The 24,517-nt window shown below is 28.4% G+C and overlaps 1 protein-coding gene across 6 annotated transcripts in view; it reads left to right on the forward strand.

The window, feature by feature from the left end:
• LOC119600037 (high affinity cAMP-specific and IBMX-insensitive 3',5'-cyclic phosphodiesterase 8) overlaps positions 1–24,517 on the forward strand; it is a 100,832-nt gene that overhangs the window by 57,063 nt on the left and 19,252 nt on the right. For 2 of the 6 annotated variants that reach the window (XM_037950041.1, XM_037950043.1), the window contains exon 1: positions 23,736–24,171. Coding sequence is in view for 2 of the 6 variants with exons in the window: in XM_037950047.1 (XP_037805975.1) it covers positions 10,349–10,382; positions 20,470–20,573 (138 nt within the window). In the remaining 4 variants the exon portion in view is untranslated. Of the gene's footprint in view, positions 1–10,160; positions 10,383–20,469; positions 20,574–23,735; positions 24,172–24,517 lie in introns of those variants that run through there. The other 4 variants (XM_037950047.1, XM_037950046.1, XM_037950044.1 and 1 more) reach the window with 4 other exon arrangements.

Here is a 24,517-nt window from a genome sequence, read left to right on the forward strand (position 1 = left end):
TTCTTTTGGGACCATATGTAGACTCTGGAACCAGTCAATCACTGTATATTTTAACAGTTCTAGTCTACACTTTTAGTATTTTTTTGTAGTAAATAGCCAATAAAAATGCAAATTTTGTTAAAATTTCATATATTTTATTTAAAAAATAAAAATGTTCGAATTCATCATCTTTTATTAAAAGCGTTGCCGTTGTATGTAAAGTTTTCGAATATTTAAAAGTTAAAAACTCACTACAACAAACAAATTGTGTCTTTCATAAACATCATTTAAAAAAATCAGTTCAAAATAAGGAAATATAGCATTTTGAAGTTTGTGCTGTCTCTGAAGTTATTTGTTTTTATTTATACGTATCTCAAGAGACTTCTGAAACTCGTCGATAAAATAGAAACCTTCTTTTAAAAAATTAAAAAATGTTGTCCCTAATATGCATTCTACGCTCTTAAAACATTTTTATTAAGATAATACTGGTTTTCTGATTCTTAATTGTAATACCAAATAATACTCTGTAAAATCAAATATTAGTTACAGTGCGGACAACAGTGTTACCAAAATATTTTCAAAAAAGTCCCATAATATTAATACAAACAACAAAATGTCATCAAAGACATGGTGGCCGACCCTGAGCTGGACCAATTTCAAAAAGGTCATTTTTAGTTATTTTTTTTTAATTTTATTTTTAAAACAAAATATACATATAATAATATGCGTGTATATGATATGAGTGTACAATTAAATCTGCCTGTACGAAATCCGTCGTTCGTCCCAATTGTGCGTACACCGTTTTTTATACCCTTCACCTTCGTGAGAAGGTTATAATAAGACTAGTTATACCTAGTGTGCTTTGCTACCCTAAAAGCAAAAAAACCCACTTACACATGGGAGATGCCACTCAAATTATTGCAAGTTCGCCAATTTTTCCGAACGCTAATAAGGATTTTAAGGTAAGCTATGAAAAATGTAAATAATATTGTATTGTAGTTAATTCATATGGGAGGGGCCAATCCCCCCATTGAAAGTCCGCCCATTTTTCTCTAAATGTTCACATGAATGTCAAAGTTCTTCTTGTAAAATTTGAAGATTCTAGCTTCTACAGTATCTCAGATGTACAAATTTTTCCATATAAATCATATGGGGGTTCTAAGCCACCCCCTGATGAAAGTCCGCTTTTTTCCCCCAAAATGTTCAGATGAATATGAAAGTCCTTTTTGCAAAATTTTAGGAATCTACTTCTATTAGTTTCTTAGATAAAATATTTTGTTGTGTTTAATTCATATGGGAGGTGCCGCTCCCCCCATTGGTAGTCCGCCAATTTATTGCCCAAAATATTTCCATGGATGCTAAAGTTCTTCGTGCAAAATTTGAAGCTTTTAATTCTAATAGTTTCCAAGATAAACGAATTTGTGTATTTAATTAATATGGGAGGTGCCACGCCCTTTGCTGCCCTTGCCCCTTTTTATCCTAACTAATCACATTGAGACTTATGTGGCTCCGACCAAATTTGAGGGCTCAAACTGTTACATTTTCCGAGATATACTGATTTAATATTTTCTTAATATGGTAGGTGCCACGCCCACTATAGTCATTTCGCCCATTTTGTCCAAAAATATTCTTATGGATGTCAAAGTTGTCCGTGCAAAATTTGAGGACTCTAATTGTACTAGTTTCCAAGATATATGATTTTTAATAGATATCTAATAAGTAGGCGTGGCACCTCGCCTACTTGAAATTTTAAAATGAAATGTAGCCTATAGTTCCTTCTAGATATACAGGAAGGTACTGTTAAAATTTCAAGAAAATCGGTCCAGCCGTTTAGCCGTCTATAGACTTCAAACAAACCCACAAACAAACAAATAAACACACATTCATTTTTATATACAGTTAATATCAAAAATAAGTATACAGAAATACTGACAATTGGTTTTATTTAAAAAAGGATATTATTTTTTCAAAAATCAAAAAAGTAACATATTTATTTATTAAAAACAATTATGATAATTATTATTCACTACTTTTTTCCGGGTTATTTTGGTTACTTGAGTTCTCATTTAAGGTGTAGTTAAATAGGTACAAAATTTACGTCACAAAAGTAAGTATACAGATAATTTCAATATGTATTTGGCTTAATGATATTAACAAAATTCATGAAAATTTTACCTGTTTGAATGTAATTATTTTATAATAAAATATTCTGTACACTATAACATGGAAAAAATTCACTTTTTGTTCCGAAAAATTGAAATTTTTGGTAATTGATCTGAATATTATTTATAGGAGCATTTTTTCCTATTTAAGAACATTAAACCCCCGGAGTTTTGGATCGGGTATTCAATAATATCCCTCGTTTGTTCATTATGATGCATTGGAAGACGATATTTTAACTTTTAAATTAATTGTTTCTTTACAATAATTACAATCCATTGCCGTTTTTAACATAGTATAGCGTTCATATTCGATATTTAACGGCGATTTCCTAAAATTTATGTCTTAAAATGCGATATTAATAATATTTGCACTAGTATCCATTAATTAAAACAAGTTTTTTGGTTCCAATCATCCATTACACACTCCTAAATACTACCAATAATCGTCAAATGGTGACCATGTCAATAACATACACTACATATCGGTTCTGAAATTGATTATTGTCCAAAATAGTAAGATTTTTATATTAAATCATGCTCAATTGGTGGTATGAATACGTATTGAACAATTTTGAACACGGATACATCTTAATTTGTTGCTAGAACAAATAAAATGTCCGATCCATAAAACATGGTTATTGTATCGAGTATATCAAGATATGATTGGTAGCATTATTGTATGCTTGTATGGCCAAATCCATGCATATAACATTAATTTCGAAATAACAACTCTTTTCAAAAGTTAAAAATTCTATTTCCAATGCATCATTTGGAGGGTTCAATGACCACCAGATCCACAATCCGGGGTCTAAAGTGGAAAAAAATCGTAGAAATGAGAAAAAACTGTTCTACTAATTAATTCCGGAGCCAATCGGCCCAAATTTCAAGATTTCGGAACTAAAAGTAGATTTTTCCAAGTTATTGTGTAAAAAATATTTTATTAAAAAGTAATTATATTAATACAAGTAAAATTTTCATAAATTTTGTTAATATCATTAAACCAAATATATACTGAAATGATCTGTATACTTACTTTTGTGACGTAAATTTTGCACCTTTTTAACTTTAGCTTAAATGAGAACTCAAAGAACCAAAATATGAAGAAAAAAAGTAGTGAATAATAATTATCATAATTGTTTTTAATAAATAAATGTGTTACTTTCTTGTTTTTTGAAAAAATAATATGTTTTTTTAAATAAAACCAATCGTCAGTATTTCTGTATACTTATTTTTGTGATTAACTGTATATAGAATAGTTAATTCTGTAGGTAATTTCTATAATATAATTTTTTATCAATATTTTTATACTAGTTTTACTAAAAATGTGGCGCGTTTACTTCTTTAATTTTATATCTTTTTATATTTCATTGAAAAAAGGAATTAAAAGATTACATTTAACCCTTAAACGCGCGATATCTTTTTCATCGAAACTGGTATCATTTAATAAAACTTTAATATGTAGTATAATAAGTAAACTTTGTCTTTTGTTCAATATTTTAATACTTATTTTAAGCGAAAACCCCAAAAATATCCCGAACTATCTTTATTTATTGAAATTAATCTATGCCTTATATATACGAAAACTTTCGTAGTTGAACGAAATGCGTTTTAGAATAAAAACCATGATAAAAATATCAAGGTAGTGTCATTCCTCTCTCTCAAAAAAACTTTTTGAAGTTTGCTGGTATTTTTTGAAATTCGTATTTTGTAAATAAATAGAACATCGTTGCCACATATGAAAAAGGGAAATTTGTGTTGTGATTGTGGAATTTATGTTAATAATTTTCAAAATAATTTATGTCCAGTGGTAACTGTTGTCGAGCTGTCCCGATTAAAAAAGGTATTGTTTTAGTTTGTTATTTAAATTGTATACAATGTAGATTATTATTTGAAAGGGTTTTGAAGCAATGTATAATTGTGTCCTTAGATTTAGGTTAAGAAGGTTTATGTGCCATAAAAAGGACAACATCCGCTCGGAGACCATAAGGTTCATTTTGATTCCCTTCAAAGAGACTGAACATCCAAAGACAGATAAACAAGAACAGTAAAAGAAAACAAGAATGATATAAAATATATAAAAAGGAATGATGAATTGAAACTGGTCCATTCCATTTTAACCCAGAAGATTTACCGAGTCAATTCCATAATTGAAGAAACGTGAGATAATCTCCAATCGAATGATGAAAGCAGTAGACTGCGGGGGTTAAATCCCGCAATTTCTTCATGTTTGTTATGGAACCTATTCCCCAGCCATTTCAACCTAATATTCTGTGTCCTAGGATAGTGGCAAATTATATGCTCGATGACTCTAATTCCTACCCGTTAGCATGCCTATCAGAATCCTTGGAATGCGTTTACCCAGTCCTATAAGTATCTTGGTAGCCTTCACATCAAGTTCTGTCCCTAAGGCCTTTTATGTTTTGCAATCCAATCTACTATTCCAGGACTGCTTAATGATGTCACTCATTCCCTCGAATGTTAACATGTAATAATGGTGTCCATATTAGACAATAAACTGGAAGCAAAGTACTTAAAGATTTCGTGAATGTTAAATTTTTTCACTTGAAGAAAACCGTGTATTCTTGGACCGGATGGAGCACTAATTGCAATTGCTTGATACGGACAGCAACAGACATTCAATTTGATATAGGACTTAACAGGAAGTTTATAGTTTTGATTGAATTTTTTGTACATTAATTTAAAATTTTATTGAATTTTTTTATTACATTTGTACATTTTGATTTTTAGTTTAGTTTAAATTGAATTTTGTTTATAAATAAACAAAAAATGGGATTTTCAAAGTAAATGTGGTAGCTCGATTTATTAAAATACCAGCAAACGTCAGATGGTTAATATGGCGACAAAAAGAGAGAATGACACTACCTTGATATTTTTATCATGATAAAAACTATGAAATTTACGATGTATTTTTTTAATTTCATAAAAATTTTGGTTATTTTAAAATTTTTTTTTTTTAATTTTAGTTAACAAATTATTATCCATACGATTAATTTCTTGGCGTTATGAAAATAATATAGGTACAAAAATAAAATTTGTTAATTAACCATAGCTCTTTCCAAAAATATATGTTTCATTCCATGAGCAAACAAAAAATATTAATTTGTAAACTTGTGTTATTAATTTAAATTTTTAATAAAGATTTTAGTTAAAATTTGCTCATAAGCAAGTAGGGAAGCCAAGCGGGACTGGCTTTTACATAAATAAAATATTTTATTTCCAAAAGGTTAAGGGTCAATTTTCATAGCGTAATGTTTAATGTCAAATATATCAGGCAGCCCCGTATTAAAAATTATAAAAAGACATAGTATGAGGATACCTATACTCTCTTCTATATTTTAGCGAAATTTTTTCAATGGAGACTCGTGTAGTTCAGAAGTTATTAACCAAAACCAAAGTTTAAAATTTAAAGTAAGTTTTTTATACAAAATTGTATGAAAAATTAAACAAACAGAAAAAAATACAAATTCAATTTCATTTTATATGGAAAATGCCATTTATCTCTTAAAATGCTGGACCAATTTAAATAAAATGTACAAGAAAATTATTAGGGATGATTTAGATTTACTGAAGATTTACTTTGTTATTACCCTGTTAAAATACAAGGTGGAGTACAAGGTGTCAAATGAGAGTACATACTTCGATAATAAAAAATATATTAAAGCTTCACAAATCTGCAAATAAGGACTGATTTGGCTGAAGTTGATTTTTTCTTATAGTAGACATTACGGGTATTGTAAAACTTAATGGTAGGTAGTACTGTTATAAATAATATTGAAAAATTATTTTAGTTTAATTGTTTAACTTTTGTCCACTACATTATTTAAAGTATATCTCTTAAACCCTTAAATTTAATTAATATTGCCATATGGATCTAGCTTTACTGTATAGATTGTGATTTGATCTCATTTATAGATGCTAGATAATTTAAAATTATTTTCGAAGTGGAAGAGTTCACTTCTAACTCATTGTTTTCCACCTATTATTATAATATTGTGATGACGAAAGATACTTTCAGTAAGGCCTGATCGTGCTCAATTATTTTCTTGTACATTACATTTAAAACGAACAAGTGGTTAATGAGATGCAGTGTAATTTAACATATAAATTTAAATTGATCCTAATGTGTATTTTTTCTGTTTGTTTAATTTTTCATACGATTTTCTATAAAAAACTTGCTTTAAATTACGTTTTGGTTAATAACTCCTGAACTACACGAGTTTCGTCCGAAATGTTTTCATTAGAATGCAGAAGAGAGTTCTGGTATCCTCATACCATGTATTTTAAAATAGGCGGTCTGACCTATTTGTCATTGAACTATACACTATTAAAATTGACCTTTAACCTTTTGGAAGTAAATTATTATTTTTACGCGATTTTAAATGCAATATGTTGGACTTCAAGAAGTTTCAGATTTATGGGCAATTATGTGTATGTACTTTTCGGAAATTTTAACATATTTTTCAATTTTCAAATCGCTATATTTTTACATTGGAATTAGTTTCCATTCAAAAAGTTATATGTGTGGTAAGTTTCATTAAAATCGGAGATGGTAAATCCGACTGTTGTCCGCTTTCACATGGATTATTCCCAATGTGTTTTGGTTTCATTACATATTGCGTTTAGATTATCCGATCCGTTCTCTTCTACACAAAATTTGGACAGATCATATTACTTGTGGTATAATGTAAAAGTAGCTTTAATTGTTATTGCTTGGATTTTTCACAACTGAGCAAAAGTAGCATGAATTGCCAAACATTTACTTATCAACATTTTATTCTCAAATGTAATAACAATTTCATTGAAGAATGTAGCCTTACGTACTACATAACTGAATTGTTGTTTTATTATTATATGAAATTCGTAATAAAGAGCATTCGTACTACTGGACGTCCACTGTATTTCGGTACGGTCTAACTCACTTATATTTATTTAAGTGTACACACTATCTTCCCGTGGAAGAGCCTTTTGAAGAAAGTAGGAATACATCTCAATGGATGCGTATTTATGTACTGAAACCGAGAAAAAATAGAAGATAATTTTTTTTTTTTCGCAACGGACCTCAGCGATTGAAAATCTTGACCCCATTAAAATTTGTGGAAAAATGTCTCCAATTTTTTTTTATCGACCTTAAAAATTCTTTGAGCTGATTACGGGAAAAATAATTTTAAAACTTTTTTAGTGTATTTTTGGTTCACAAAATAATTATTATTAAAAAAAAAAATATTTGGAATTTGGTTTGGTCCATTACGACTAAAAGTCGTTTTGCGCCTAATGCAAATTATTATATTTTAACTAAGACCTGGATACTCCTTTGCTGGCACTAGATGAAATTTCAAATAATTTTATCATCATTGTCAGTTTGTGCTTTCCAAATATTACTCCTCTGTCCCACTGTTCGAATTATAAATTTTTCTAATTCTTTTGTTATTCAAATTTTTACTACGGTGGCAACACTGCATATGAATCTCTCTGATTTCTAGTTTTGTTACTGTGTTAAATGATTGTTTTTATTATTGTTGTATTATTTTTTTAAGACTCGATCTGTTTTGACAGTTGTGCTCTCAGTTCAGTTATTTTACGTTGCCTAACCCATTCGGTTCAGACATTCGGTTAGATTATTATTATTATTATTACATTTATGCGTATGAAAATAATAATAAAAAACGTGAAACTTGCTAAAGTACAAAATAAACCGTGTATTATAATGTACGATCAATCTAAATCAAATTAAAAGAAAAACAAAATTATATCAGAATACATAATAGGCGTGCGTGTGTGTGAGTGAGTGTATGTCTATGTACATTGTACATAACAAAAAATAATAATAAAAAAATATAAATGATTAAATCAGATGTGCTAAAAGAAAAGTAAAGCAATGTTAACTACTTACTATGTAGTAAAATAATGTATTGTACTGCCATTTACCCACGATACAGATACTACATACATACTTACATACATACATCTATACGAACAGAAGAGTACGATTTTATTCATGATCATATTTAGTGGCCAAATGATATACATATCGCTTATTTTCTGCGATAGTGTCCTAACTCAAAGTTCGAAATTTTTTAATTGAATTACCTGCCCATCAGATTGGTAAAATTGACAATTGTTTTCGTTATAAGAAATAAACATCGATTTCAACATATGGATTTTCTTGAAAATGTTCTTGACTAAATAGTGTATGAGCATGAAAATTTCAAATTACTAGTTATAACATGTGATATAAATCTCACTATATTTTAATTATAGAACACTTATTACATGTTTGAGAAACATATGAATATGAATTTCCTTCCAACATACAAATGTATCTTTAATAATTAATTTGCCTACAGATACATACATTATATTACTGTTTTTGCATAAAACATTACATACATGTTATGTTTATTAGTGCTTTTCTTAAAACGATGTTTTTTTAGTTAGGATACTCTTGAAATAAATGAAAGATATGCGTTTATGTCTGTACATACATAAAAATTTACCAAAATTCAGCATATGTATATAAGATCAGGATTACAATTATAATAACTCGATACATATGTACATATATTTTAGAGACATACTTGCATACATACATATGTGTGTATATGAATTAATTAATCAAAGTAAGAAATTAATTAATTAAATAATTTTTTAATTGTAAAGTATAAAGTATACAAATTAAAGAGAAAATTGACAAACAAAATAAGTGCGTTTAATTTTACAAATCGTAACAAGTTTGTTTAATTAATCGTTTGTCTAATCGTGTTATTGGAATGTGTGTGTTCAGTAAACCTCTATCGATCGGTTAATGTTGTTGCATCACAAATCTCCTAAACAAAAACAAAAAAAAAAAACTATCAAATGCTTACAAAGTCATTCGTATAGAGACGTAAATATGTACATATGTATGTACAAATACAAACATACACACATCTGATAAAGTAACGTTAAAATGCATGCGAATGACGACTACGAGTTGCAATTCTTAGATACTTTTAATACCCGCCAAAAAATACATATGTACGTATGTATGTATGTATATAGATTTTGTCATTAAGTTAGTAACTTACCAAATATGTATGTTTGTCTAGGACCCAGCAAGTAGAAGCTATATTTATTTTTATAAATATACAATATCGGTTCATACATACATAGATAGGTCTTAAATTATGTAGAAGATTTAGAAGAAAAAACAGGTTTAGTATGTTTAAGCTTTTACATACATATAGAATAAGCTCTAACAATTTCTAGTATTAATCATATAAGATTCCAAAAATCAGATGAAATATATAAATAATTTTTTTTTTACAAAATGCACCAAAATCCGTGACCTTGTTAGGAGTGGTGCTTATTTTATTCGATTTATGTTGTCATTGGTTTATTCGATAAATACTTAGCTTTCAAGGTTTTAACAGTTGCCTAATTTTCGTAAAATTTCAAATTATTCGGTTAATCGATAAAAACGAGCATTGAAAAAAATTTAAATATTATTTTCACATCAATTGTAATTTTACTGTAAAAAAAGAAATATCTGTTAATTGAAGCAAATATTATTATTATTCGTTATTTAAAATTTAGCAATTTACAATTATTGCAACAAATCAATCGACCAAAATTAGTCGGTTAATTGTGTGAGTACTCTAGTTCACAAAAACATTTTATTTATCTCGAATTTTTATAAAATTGGGTCCAATAACAACGCGATCATGGCTAACAAGTAGAAACGCATTAAAATGTAAAATAGTGGAAAAGTGTAAAACAACAAAAGCAACAACATCTAATAAAAATACTATTATTAACCGCCCATCAAAGTCAATTACAACAGTGTAGTGCATTTCAATTAAAGCAATGAAGAAAAAAATCAAATAACGTTGAAAATTCGAAATAAAATTCAAAAACAAATTGAAGCAAAAAATCATAATTATATCTGCCAACTATAAAAATTATAATATAAAAGTGCGTAAATAAAATTTGCAAATAAATTACTAAAAATAATCTAGTTTCAAATGGCATTAATACATAAAACAGAGTTACCAACCTAATAAGTTTAAAAATATTAAAAAAAAATATTAAAAGTTAAATAAAATAAAAATTATTAAATATTTGCTACACAAGCAAAGTGAAAGAAAGTTTTAGTTAAGGCCGTTAATCAATTTAGTTTAACATCACATCTTTCTCATCGACACCACATAATGCTGGCAGCGGAGGGACCCGTTAAAATATCAAGTAAATAATCATCACATATTATTTATTTACATTTGTTATTAAAATTCCAATACAATATTTTTATATGGCAACTCTAATTTCACACCTAATCTCTAATGTTTATAATATTCGAAAGTACATGCAAGAACATTTTTTTAATACATTTGGTTTGTATATTAAACCAGCTCTTAAAAAATTATATTTTGATGACTTTAAATTTATTATTATACCATCCACCACCATCAGTGGTGATAGAGGATATATAAGTTTGTCATTCCGTGTGTAACACATCTGAGACGCAACAAAGTACATACATATTTATATATTAGAGTGATTCAAGCTTGTATGAAGGAAAAAAAATTGTCTGACAGGCCGTCCCCCCTCTAGAATTGTTCTTTGGGTTGTAAAACTACATATGTCGTACAAAAAATAAGGCTGATAGGATAACGTTAACAGGTGCCGCAACGGCTCTGTTATAAAACACAAATGTCTCACATTACATGAATTCGAAATGTGATAAAAAAAATCTACCAAAAAAACATGTTTTTACTTAAAATATATCTATAATTACTCGAATATTAGTTTTTGTCCTTATAAGATAACGCTAACTTTTTCTCAGCTATGGTCAAAAAAGTATTTTCAGAGTATTTAGTCCAAATAATATAAAATATATATCCGAAGTTTTATGAAAATCGGACATTCTTAACCCATAAACTGTGGATTTCAAAGGTCAAATTTTGCAATATTTGGGAATTTTTAGTGTACCATATCGAAATAATATTTATTTGTCGACCATATTTACCAAATATGACTGGAATTTATCGTATAAAGTCCGATATTTAAAATAGAGTGAACAAAGTGTAGATTAACCCTTTAAGGCACTTGGGACCAATGAACACCAAAGTTGAAAAATTCGAAAAATCACTATCTATTTGAACAATGCTCTATATAATTAGAGGAATAACACAAAATTGGTTCACACTTTGAAAAGTTACCCATGTAAGGGGTTAAAATGCTAAAATTTACTTACGCAGTAAATTTTTTAACACGGTGATGTAATTGGAGGCATGTATTTACCACAAACGATTACAAGTAATTAGAAAAAGTAGTAATTGTAAATCGCATGAAAAAACGTATACAGCATCTATATCTTTACTGGCAAGATGATTTATAAATTAGAAAGTATTTACATAACACATTATTAGTAAGAACTTATTAGACTGCTTCTTTGTAATCCAGACAAAATGTAGTAGTAGGTTCTTAGGCAAGTAATTACAATTGAAAGCCATTACCTAGTTTTTGCTGGATATGGATCAAAATTTTAAAAACTCCGAAAAAAGTAAGCTATTCTACATATTCTTATGCAATTTTCACAAAAACTATGCAATGTAAAGTATGAAAATCACAACACATTTGTTTCTATACGTAAACTAGATTCCTCTTGAATTCCTCACATGCAAATGTACATATTCCCGGAAAATTAATTTATTCCTGATAACTTCCGTTAGGATGTCGATATCTTTACAAATTAAAGTTTTATGTGAATAGAATTCATATAAAGAACAAATTTTCCGAATCGGTCCATAATTGGTCATAGCTCCCATATAAGGTCCACTTCCTAAAATCGCTGAAACGCACATTACTCATTATCAAAAAATTATATCCATAAAAAATTCGGGACTTTCCTGCCCCGAATGCTGCACAAGCTTAATTGGTCAGAAAAAATATTTTTTTGTTATGGGAGTCCAACGATTTTCTCAGATATTTAACTAAAATAGATCTAACAATCATAGCTAAAAATGCCATTTCCATATAGTGTTATTATTGTAGCCGCTACTTCGTTCCACTCTTTTTGCGCAGAATATTGCAAAAATAGAAATTTTCAGAAAATAATAGTTCATTAGGAGTTCCAAGAACCCTCCCGTTGAACACTATTGCAAGAAGTTAAAATATAAATAGAGTTCCAGGTTTATTTCAGATATCCCACAAATGAAGTTCCCTGACATATCTGCTAGACTACCATTTCCATATATTGGGATACGTATAACTTCCACTCCGTTCCACTACTCCTTTCTAGAAATGTAATTAATAATCTTCAAAAAAGGTTAAATATGTATGGAGTTCCAATATTATTTCAGATATCCTACTAATGGAGTACCAATACCTGTACCCAAGACTACCATTTCCATATATTCGGATAAGTGTAACATTCACCCAGTTCTAAAAAGAAAAAAAGTTTAAATATTTAAGGTTTCCCACATTATTTCAGATAAGTCAATATCGCAATCAATCGCCATATAGTTGGATGTGAGAAATCTTAACCCAATATGTTCAAACTTTAGCACAATTTTTTTTATACTAAAGTTTTTCCTCTTAATTGATTTTGTTTCGGCAACAGATACTTATACATAGAAAGTAAAATTTATATGAATATAAATATATATGTATGTATATACGATTATTTTCATTATTAAATAAATTTATTCATATGTATGTATGTGTACATCCCAGTAAAGAAAAGTAAATCACCAGAAGAATTATTATTACAGAAAATATATATTTATAAAACCGAAAATTCTAGTTTTTTTTTTTAATTACATACATACATAAATATGTATGTATATTGGCAATTTCATATCAAGTGACCCAACTCAAAAAATCGATTTTGACGAAATTTGTACCAATGTTAGTACTATTGGATAGTAGGCCAGACACAAATTTGCTATCGGTCCAGAACTGCCGGACTTAGAGGGGGTAAAAGTTGGACATTTTGGTCATACAGGGTTTTATTCAAATGCGTGTAACTTTTCACCTATTGGTCCCAGCAAAAATTGTCCAAAGGAGTTGAGATATCTATTTCTTCAATGTTCCCAAAAAAAGTTTTTAATATTTTTTTTAATAATTTTTTAAAATCGGAAGACATCGATTTTTAAAGTTGGGTCACTTGACACGAAATGACCCATATATAAAAAACAAAATGTAAAATAATAAAACTTTTGATAATCTTTTTAAATCTAAATCGTCCTCCTGAAAAATGAAATTTAATTACTTGCTGGGATATACAAGATATACGCAGAAGTACCTACAATAAATAACGAATTAAGTAAACTCGTAACTAATATACTCGAATATGTAGTGACGTCAATACATTTCCCCACATTTTCATATTAATTTATCTCTTAATCATTATACTTTAGATATGTCATTTATTCGGATAATTTTCATTGTACCGATATACAAAATGTTATTGATAATCCTATTAATCAATAACGGCTAACTCATTTATAAATATGTATTTAAAAACGATCACTAAAGTTAATTAGACATGAACGATCTTACACCAATTATTGTCTAAATTGGATCCTTGCTATGGAATTTGAGGGGACTTGTGGATGAACACTCCATAAGTATAAACCAAATTATATTACCATATGGATATTTCCAAAATTTCAAATCCCTGATCTAATGCGACTTGCTGGTTTTTTTAATCATTTCAAAAAATGAAGAGAGCCATACGACTGTCAAATTTCTCATCGGTATTTTCTCTCAATGTGCGATGGTTTCATTACATATTGCGTTTAGACGATACTTACACATTTGACCCAAGCTCCCATACAAGTTCCCTTGAAAAAATTACTAAAATCTCCGTAATTTACACTAGTATAACTTTTATAAGACGGTAGTCTTTATATAAAGCCTTTTGCAGAAAAAATAATATTTCAATTAAAATGCTTAAATATTTTAGAATTAAGGTAAAATTCAACAACAATGAAACAAAACAAGTAAGAAAGTATAGACTTTCATGGTCCACCATATGATACCCTACACCATTTATGAATACAAAATTAGATTTGTTTTTCATAATAAAGCATTTATGGTGAACGGAACATTGGTTCTCATATATGTATATTTTCTGAAAGAGGCTTTAATGGGGTAAATGTGTATCGATCACCACATCAAATTGATATACATATTGATTACAAAAAAGTGTACCTACATAAAAATACTTTCGTGTTACACTGTATGAATATTAGGAAAAATTTAAAGTTATTTTCGAAGAGAATAATAATTGTACTTGATTGAAATTGTTCTGAATATACTATGAAAATAAAAGCAACAAAACGCAAAACTAAGTAAATAAATGAAGAACAATCGAAATGATATTGGTTGGATGGTATCTTATCTCTAAATGATGTTAATTTGTTGGTAACCATTCTCAAAAAAATATCTGCACACATACTACTCATACATTAATAACAATTTCTAGATACAATTTGAATCTACTACATACGTTAGTTAGGGAAGTCCCAAAAATAGTTACTATATTATAATTAAATGAAATTATCAGTGGAAGAAAATTGAAATATTTTGGAAATTAATAAAATGTTACATGTCAGTAATGTCGTAGATTCGATTCCCAGTAGAGACTCTGGTAAGGGAATATGGGCCGGTTATAGTTCTAACATTTTATATAAAGACATTCTGTGCCAGATCAATAAACTATCCTTAAATATACATATTTATATATTCCCATGAAGTAATCTAATAATGTTAGCTGCTTACATTTATTAAAGATTTGTGGTCAAGTAGAACATTAATACAAAGTTCAACTCTTGCTAATAAGAAACTATAGTCAAAATCGGCCGATTAAAGCCTTCCAGATTGCTGAGTAAAAATGAGATTTAAACAATTTGTATGTCTTCACAACATCTAGGTAAAGAAAATATGTATGTATTTTAGGATGGCCCCAAAGAAAAATTTCACCAAAAAATTATGTATATGTTTGTGAAGTTTTCTTTGTAAATATTATATTAAATTATGTTTATTTTTAATTTTAATAATCCATCCATACAAACAGTACATACAGCACAACAAATAGAAACGGGAAAAATTTTCAGTGGTAAATCAATTTTATATCAAACGATATGTATGTCAATATTTGTTTATCGATATCTCAAATGAAAGGTATTTATATGTACTTGCATCTGTCATTTAGGTATCATACTTTCTTGGACCCGGGAAAATTTAGTTTGGATTTCATTAAAATAGGCACTGGAAAAAATAAGAAAATGTTATTATAATAGGGAACATAACGTAATATTTAAAATAGTATAATATTATATAATTTTTAATTTCTTTTGAAAAGTTTTAATTGTAAATGTACATATTCCTGAAAATATATATTTTTTTGCTTCGATATTTGGGAGAGGGCCTTTAATGAGGTTCTTCCGAATTCAGTTCAGATTAGTTATGGCGCGAACCTCGTAAAATTTTGTAGAACATTTTTCATTCATATAGGTCTTGTTTATAATGAATTTCATTGCTGTACTCGCATTTTTAATTCAGTAATGAGCGTTAAAGTTATATTCTGAATGGGACAATATATGGCGGGTGGGGTCAATGATGAACCGATCCTCATAAAATTTGGTAGAACGATTTTGGCTCGAACGAAACTTATGAACCGATCCTCGTCAAATTTTCTAGGACGATTTTAGTTTATACAAATCTTGTTTATGTTGAATTTCATCGCTCGCATTTTTTGGATCGTATAAGATGTGTTCATGTCGAATTTCAGCGCTATAGACGCTTCTTTTAGACAGTTATAAGCGTTAAAGTCATTTTCTGAAGGGGATCTTATATGGGGGTAGGGTCAATTATGGACCGATTCTTATAAAATTTTACAAAGCGATTAAGGATCGTATAAAACGTCGAATTTCATCGCTATAGATGCTTTTTTTAGGCAGTTATGAGCGTTAAAGTCATTTTCTAAAGGGGGCATTATATGGGGGATAGGGTCAATTATGGACCGATCCTTATAAAATTTCACAAAGATATTGAGGTTCGTATAAAATATGTTCGTAGAATTTAATAAGAACCCAGAATATATATACTTTTATTGGTATTAGATGAATATTTCGATGTGTTACAAACGGAATGATAAAAACAATATACCCCCCATATTTTTTGATGGTAGGTATAAACAAGTCCAATAATTATCGAAAATTCTTGGCAAATGAAAATGTCGTGGAGAGTTTGGGGTTAATACCATCAAATATACGATATATCCTACTATATAAAAACTTGTAATAAATTATAAAATATTTGTTAAGGGAAAAATCATGAAAACCTGAAAAATTTACTTTTTTCATTATCCTTTAAAGGCTTTAATATAACTCACCAAATATTGACATAAATTTTTAGAAACTAATTTGTAATATGCGGGGGAAATTCAGCAATTCATATTTTGGAGCGACCCTAATGTACACATGTATTTTAGATCCGTGCGAGAAAATTCAGCTGCCAACAGATAGTAGGATATACATACAACATATAAACCAAAATAGTAGTGTAACCAGACCTTAAAAACAGATGCTGCTAAACAAAATTCTAAACTGACAATGTTGCCACTTATTAAAGTTTACACCCTAATTTTTAATGATCACAAAAAAATATATTAAATGCTATTTATGCACTTTTAATATAAATAACAATAATTATTTCATTAACACAAACGAACTTCAAAACATTTTGTTGTTCTTTTTTCCATAACAGGAACGGTTGTTTAAAGAGTTCTGCATTTCTAATCTTTTGATAGCATTAAGGGTGAAACATGTAACATACATATTTTCCGATTTTTATGGCAATGTTATAGGTTTACGAGAGTGGAGGCAGTCGTCACTATACAGTCCCCAAGTAATCTAGAAAATGGACATTAAAAAACAGACTTAAGCAAAAATGTTAATTGGCTCGCATTGACTTCTTTGAACTAGCTTTCTGTCTGTCTCTTTGTAATCTAAGGAGTGACTATCGACATGCTTGTAGTACAAGCATATGTTAAAAAAAGCTAGTCATCAGGTATCCTGAGACTAGAGGTAACCCTAAGTGATGTGTTAAATAGGTAGTTCAGAACTGTCACGCGTAAGGACACATCCTATAATGAATATGTATACAGAGAAAAGAGATTCGTTGTCACATGGATAAATATATTCTTTAAATATATATATTTAAAGTGTTTCCAAACAAAAATGGGGAATATGCATAAAAAATTCCTTGTAATTTCAATGTTTGCTGGGTAATCGCACAAGCACAAATTACATCTGTTAAGTTCAATTGTTGAATGAAAAAGCTAAATATGTACTATCGTTTTTTCATTCAGCTTAACTATGGCTAACCAGCCATTTATGAGTTTTGTTTTTGGTATTGGACACAAACCGAGATGTCGTGGTTATTTTAGTTGTCATTTTTTTGTGAAGAGAACAGTTGGTAGTTGCGGTTATTTATATGATTTTGGATTTGAGATATGTACTAAAGTAGAGTATGTAAGTCTGCAGAATAAACAGAACCAAAGTTATTAATCTGTGAATTAATTTAAAAAAATTCAATCCAGTGAATTACACAACAATCAATGTATTGGAAAAAGTGTAGTAAGTATAAAGCATAGTTTAATAAATAAATGTCAATTAAAAATCCTGTAATTTAATAATTTAAAATTTACGCGTATCATCAAACTGTGCTCAATACATTATAAACTTCAAAATTATAAAATAATATTGAATAAAATTATGGTTGTAATCTCCGGAGAATCCAGCACCAGATTATAGTTTTTTTTAATGTTACAACACATTCTCGCATCAAGCTGGATCACAGATAAAGAATCATATTTCAAAATTCGGAGTTTTTGAAATGATTTTAGTTTCATGTTTTAATATCCACCATCAAAAAGAACACTTCCACATATACATACATTGGTCGTAGAATCATAAAATTTACATATGTATATGTATGTATATTCTGCTTTCTACTTAAATTCTAAGACGATCAGGCCAATTTGGCAGCAAATTAGTTTTATTTACCCATAACATACATATATTGTAATATATGGCGGACGTCGGGCCATAACTGACCCTATCCCCCATATAAGACCCGCTCCAGAAAATGAGTTTAACGATAATGACTGCCTGCTTAAAAATTTTAAATAATTAGTTAAAATATAATGAGTTTTTATCGGGTAACTAACTCAATAACTTTTGGTTGCACTGGTATTCAGTCTTAATTTTCATTCATTACAATTTCTTTTTCGGAATTACGTGATTGTTACTTAATGTAATCTTTACTGAAAAAAACAACAGGTTTGGGAGTATTGATTCATTTTTCAATCCGTTTGGACTGTATTTAGCAACTAGAAGCGGGTTTATAATATAAACTATGTATTTTTATACCCTATCTGAGCCAATTTTAAATGGTTGAAATTGGTAAAATTCTTTAGAACTCATAATTATATACGTTAAGTATAATAATATTTTCACCAAGTTTTTATAAACATTAAGAATAATAATTCCTATTTTTTTAATAATCGAGCCCCATTTGACCTTAGCCTCCATACAAAGTTCTCTTCAGATAATGACTTTAACATAACTCGGCTCAAATTTATTTTAAATAAATACCTTCACAAAATTTTGTGAGGATCGATCCATATTTGACCCTAGCTTCCATCAATACATAAATACTTTAACATAAATAAGTTACAAACATTCTTTGAAATTGTTATAAATACAACATATTTTAAAGAATTTTGCATTTATTTGTAGCCAAATAAAAAATCTATTCCTTTTTTTGCTAGTAAGTACTTTTTATTTTATCTACATACGAATGATAAACAAGAGAAAAGAAAAATCGATAAATTATGTATAGAAATCATTGGCAATTCAACAATCAAATCAGTATATATACCAGTAGTAAGTATGAATTAGGGTGATCGATTCAACCGGTTGAAAATCAGTTTTTTTGTTTGTTTTACTACCCTCGATTTTTTCTTATGAAAAAATGGCTCGAATACTTTTTTGCTCTTTAATATACTTATTCTAAGAGATGTTTAGAATCAAAATGTAAAACTATTGATAATGGATTATATTATATGCATACGTATGTACATATGTATATATATAATAATCACAATAAGAATTTAATATAAATTTTACCCGATTTTGAATCAGTACAAATTAGTACTATCTTTTTAACTCGAATCTACTTAAATAAAGTTTTCTTTGAAGGATTATATCGCTCATTTACTACAAGACCGGAATAAAACAAAAAACTTCGTTTTGAGTAAAACAGCATTAAATGTTTTAAGGTGTCGATGTTCCCAGCTAAAATTAAAGTTTAATTGATTATAAGATTGCGTTTCTCAAAATTTTGGTCCTGGGGTCAGATTTTTTACATTTTAAGACAGATAAATCTAATATAATTCGTTGAAATTAATACACAATAATCCTCAATAAAATCTACCGAAACGATTTTTCCGTTTTTCAAAATTCAATCTAGATTAAATTTTATTTAAATTTAACGAAGCCTATGTACGCTACCAAAACATTGCGAAATAATATAAACAATAACATAGCAACCGTTATTTACAAAGCAAGCATAACAAATAAGTGGATGTTTGGTATAATTGTGTTAAGATTTCAGTTGAACTGAAAAATTGGATTGATAATAGAATGAAACCATTAAGTGTTATATACCATTATAAAGTTAATGAAATTACGCATATGCTGATGTACAGAAAACCTGGGACAAAATAGGGTTTAAAATATTAAAATAAAATACAAAATATAAGGAATTTCGAAAAACAGAAAAAAACATTTCGATGAAATTGTATGAGGTTTAAAATGTAATAATTTCAATTAATTATATTATATAATTCTATGCAAAAATTTTAAAAACTTAAAAATGTTCCGGAAAATTTCGACATTAGTAATAATTTTGTATACAAATCTTTGTTATGTCATTGAAACCGTCTCTCAAAGACCTTTCATATGATACTAAATTTGCGTATGGTTTATTTGCTAAAAATGTGTAAAAAATCATAAAAACCTTAAAAAAGGACCGTTTTATCCTTTGATCCAGCTCGCCAAATATTGACGTCAGGACAAACATTTTGAGAAATTGTATCTTAGAATGAAATAAGTTTTCATTTTCGGTGAGAACATCAGCAACTTCCATTTTGGGGCCACCCTAATGTACATAACTCTTCCTTCTTCTTTTTGTATAAGTATTTATTAATTTGTTGCATTTCTTAATGTATATTAAAATCTTACTCATTTCATTCTAGGCACGGGTACATCCGGAACAAGTTCATCTGGAGGTGGTAGACCTGGCCACAGGAAATCATCACTTGCATTAACACCGGAGGATGAATCAATAGACCAACATCAGGTAAATATAAAAACACGTGAGTGTGTTATATGCGTCTGTATTAAATTCTACATTTAATATACACATTTCTGAAGATGACCTCAATTGTAAGCTTAATTGTGGACCGTTTTTTGTTATACTTCACATAATCAATGTATTTATGACTGTTTTAACTGTATTATAAGGGACCACTTTTAATACTTTACCAGTAGATAATATTTATGGTCATCTGGTCCCTCCCGATCGGATTGTATTGCGCATTCAAAAAAATATATTTTCTTAGAATCTAACAAAATCAATTAACCATGGTTATTTTTGATGGAGGCTGAGCATTTCGTAATGCTTAATGACTGTGTTCTTATATGTGTGTAAATAAAATTTTATGCAATACCGTATTAATCCATTAAAGACCGCGACGGTCTACGTAATGTTGAAGTATGAAATTTTGATATGACAATTTTCTTAAGCACATGAACCGATTTTAATTACCACACGTAAGAGTTATACATATATTCAACTGTGCCGAATCTTAAATGCCCTTCACCATATTGTGTTTTTTTACGTTAATACTTAAAAAAATTCAATTTTGTTCTCTTTTTTGGTCATATTTTTTTTCAAATGAATTAAGTACATACATAGAAGCTATTAATTTTTTAGAATTCGTACCTTAAATAGTTTATTTTTACTATGGGCATAAATGGGTTAATATACCATTTTTATTTATTTATTTTATAATATTTCAATAGAGTTGTTTCTGATAAGTTGTCTTATCATTGTCAATCAAAGGTAAAAAGTTCTTACTCTGAATAGTTTGAGAAAACATATGAGTAAAAGAAAATCGAATATTAAAAGAGAGATTTATAGTTCCGCATATCTGACTGTATATAATATTCTACGAATAACTTTCATAAAGTCGGTCCTATACTGCGAACATCACAATATCAATGTGAGTTACAAGCTTAATCTTGATATCATATAGGGTTTAATATTGGATACAAATCAAAAAGTTATTTTGGATGGAGGCTAGATTGAAATGTAAACAGATTTAGATTTAGGATCAATATTTTTATGTGTTACAAACAACATAACATGTGTACAACACCCACCCCTCTAATAGTGATCTTGGGTTTGAAGAGACAATCTACAGCGCATTGTTAGAACTTATGATTGACTTCTTATTGTAAATAGAAAATATTTATCAGAGTTGGTACAATTTAAATTTTCCACTTCGATTTAAAATATCTACCTAAAATTTTTTTGTTATTTAGACTTGATCTCCTTAATAAATTTTCTTGATTGATTGTTTCACTTTCAAACTAAATTTCATACTTGACTTGTACTTACTCAACAAATTACTTTTCATAGACTACTATATACATTACTTAGAATTAGGCTTTGTTTTTGAGTTTTGCTCTTACAATAGTAGCAGCAGTGTTTTCCTCAAAAACAAAACTACTTACTTAACTACTTATTTGCAGGCGCTCATAGTAAGAACTTACGTAACTCCCTATTTGTAAGCGAATGTAGTAAGTACTTGCCACTAATGTCATCACCGTGTTAAAATAATGTCTTAAAATGCTATTGTGTAATTAAATTTTATCATTTTAATCCCTTACTTTTCCATGTAATTTTTTGCTGGGTAGCTTCGATAAGAACATTTGCTTGAATTAGTTTTCTGTAATATGAAAATGTCTTATTACATATCCCATCCCTGTATAATGTTCTAACTAGAACCGATCATACAAGTTTCGGATCAAAACTTTAATTTCATTTTCCATCTCTGATGTATAGAAAAATCCTCACCAAAAAATGGTTTCTCATCCATTCTTAAATAATAAAAACATTAAACATGCTCTAAAAATACTTTTTTTTTTGGTATCAATGCAAATATGATTCATACAGAGAAAATTAAATTTATAAAATCAATAGGGATTCTTGTGCGGTAATAATTTAAGGAAACTCAGAAAGTATTCTAAAGCGGTTGGTTTACTTAAATATATTTGTGTTTTAAAAAACAACAGTAATGTAGAGTACGACATAGTTTCATGGGCAGGACTAATTAAGATACTAGTAGTCAATAATAAGTAATATCTGTACACCTGTGTTTGTACAGTAATAGTCGAAAATATTGGAACACCACTTTTAAAAATATTATTTATTTGAATAAGTATAAATAAAAACATAACTACAAAGGAAGGAGGGAACTATGGTTATATATTGAATTGATCGACAAGACTATATTTAAATATTTATTTGTGTGGGAGCTCAATGAATTTAATTTTCAATACCAAATAAACCTTATCAAAAGAGGATACATATTTTAGCTCTCTTCACTTTCTGCCTGTATCGTATTTTCAACAGACAGACGGACGTCTTAAAATCTAATTAGAGGCAACAATATACCTACTTTTTATGGTGAAAATAAAAATAATAACTTAAAGACATTTTTTGAGAAAGAATTGCGACTACCTCTCGAAAACTCTGATTCTGAAAATCACCCAAATGTTAATATTAATATCGATATATAACAATACAATTCAGTATAGGTATATCTCATAAATGAGAAAATCGTGACGAAATGATCGATTCTTAATGACTTAAGACCATATATAGCGCCACCTTTGGAATTTTTGAGATTAAAAGTAGAATTAAAAGTTTTTGGTTGATTTTTTTGACGTACCTAGTCCATAGGGTTGGATTCAGAGTAGCTCATTCTTTTAGAAATGTTTATATTTTAGTCCCTGTAATTTCGAATTTTGTTAGTTTGTGAAGTTTGTGTGAAAGTTGGTGGAATTATAGAATGATTTCAAGCATTCCCAGTAGCTATCGCCTAAATGAATTAATTCTTAAAGTGATTTATAATCTTTCAATATACACAGCTATGTATTTATATATGTCCGTGTAATACCCGCAACCATACTTTTTCTCCTAACTGTATTTAAAAATGAGCGCACACCCAATCATTTGTTTGCTTCTACAATCACTATTTAACAAATAATTGGCAATACAATTAAATCATTTTTATTGAGAACCCACTGAAAATACAGTAAAGTGTTTTTTAAGAATTTCATTCTTTCATTATTATTTATTTGTTGTTGCTTTTTTTTTTTTTTTTTTTTGTTTTACTTTTCAAGAGTTTTCATTATTACTTAGTACAATTCTTCAGCCGAAACGTTTAGTATTTTGTCGAGTGAGTGAAGTAAAAGTCACACAAAACCCGTATATCGTGCGGCCAATCAAAACACTTTAACCCGATTTCAAATTACATACAATTAAACGAAAAATCTCTAATAAAATTATAATTATAATTATGTTGAATTTGTATAAATTGTAGTTAAAATAATCATTATTATAATCGACTTCAAAAGCAATTTAATAATTGTGAAGCAAATAAAATGGTTGAAAGATATTTTAACAACAAACGAAAAAACATGAAAACGTTTCAATCAATAATTGTCATCAATATTTGAGGAAAAATAAATTAAAAGCTAATGTTTAAACATTATATAATTAAAGTGAAACAATAAAAAATTAAATAAAAAAATATAATTATTTGCAAATAGAAAACAACTATCTGAATTTTGACGTCAACATCTCCCAAAAACAAATATGTATATGTGTATGATGAAAAAAATAATCTTTATGAAATTATATATATTTTCTTATACATTCTCATATATTTGCAAATATGTATAGGAATTTATGCGTGTGTATGTGTGATATTCACAATAGTATTCTTCCGTATAGATTTGAATTTCTGATTTTCATGCAAAAATAGGAGAATAAATGCGTTATTTTTATTGCAATTACTTTACAATTAGACCATTTGAATTTACAAAAACATGCCATCTAAAGGGAAACTTTTTTGAGTCATTTTTATTTGCCGAACTTCTGCGATAACTTTCAACACATCAAACAAAATAAAATATCGAGAAAATAACTATATGTATATAATTGTACTAAGT

The sequence above is a fragment of the Lucilia sericata genome, unplaced genomic scaffold (assembly GCF_015586225.1).
Source record: "Lucilia sericata isolate MDLA Ls3-8-SP2 unplaced genomic scaffold, ASM1558622v1 Contig000101F_arrow, whole genome shotgun sequence".
NCBI classification, from domain to species: Eukaryota; Metazoa; Arthropoda; class Insecta; order Diptera; family Calliphoridae; genus Lucilia; species Lucilia sericata.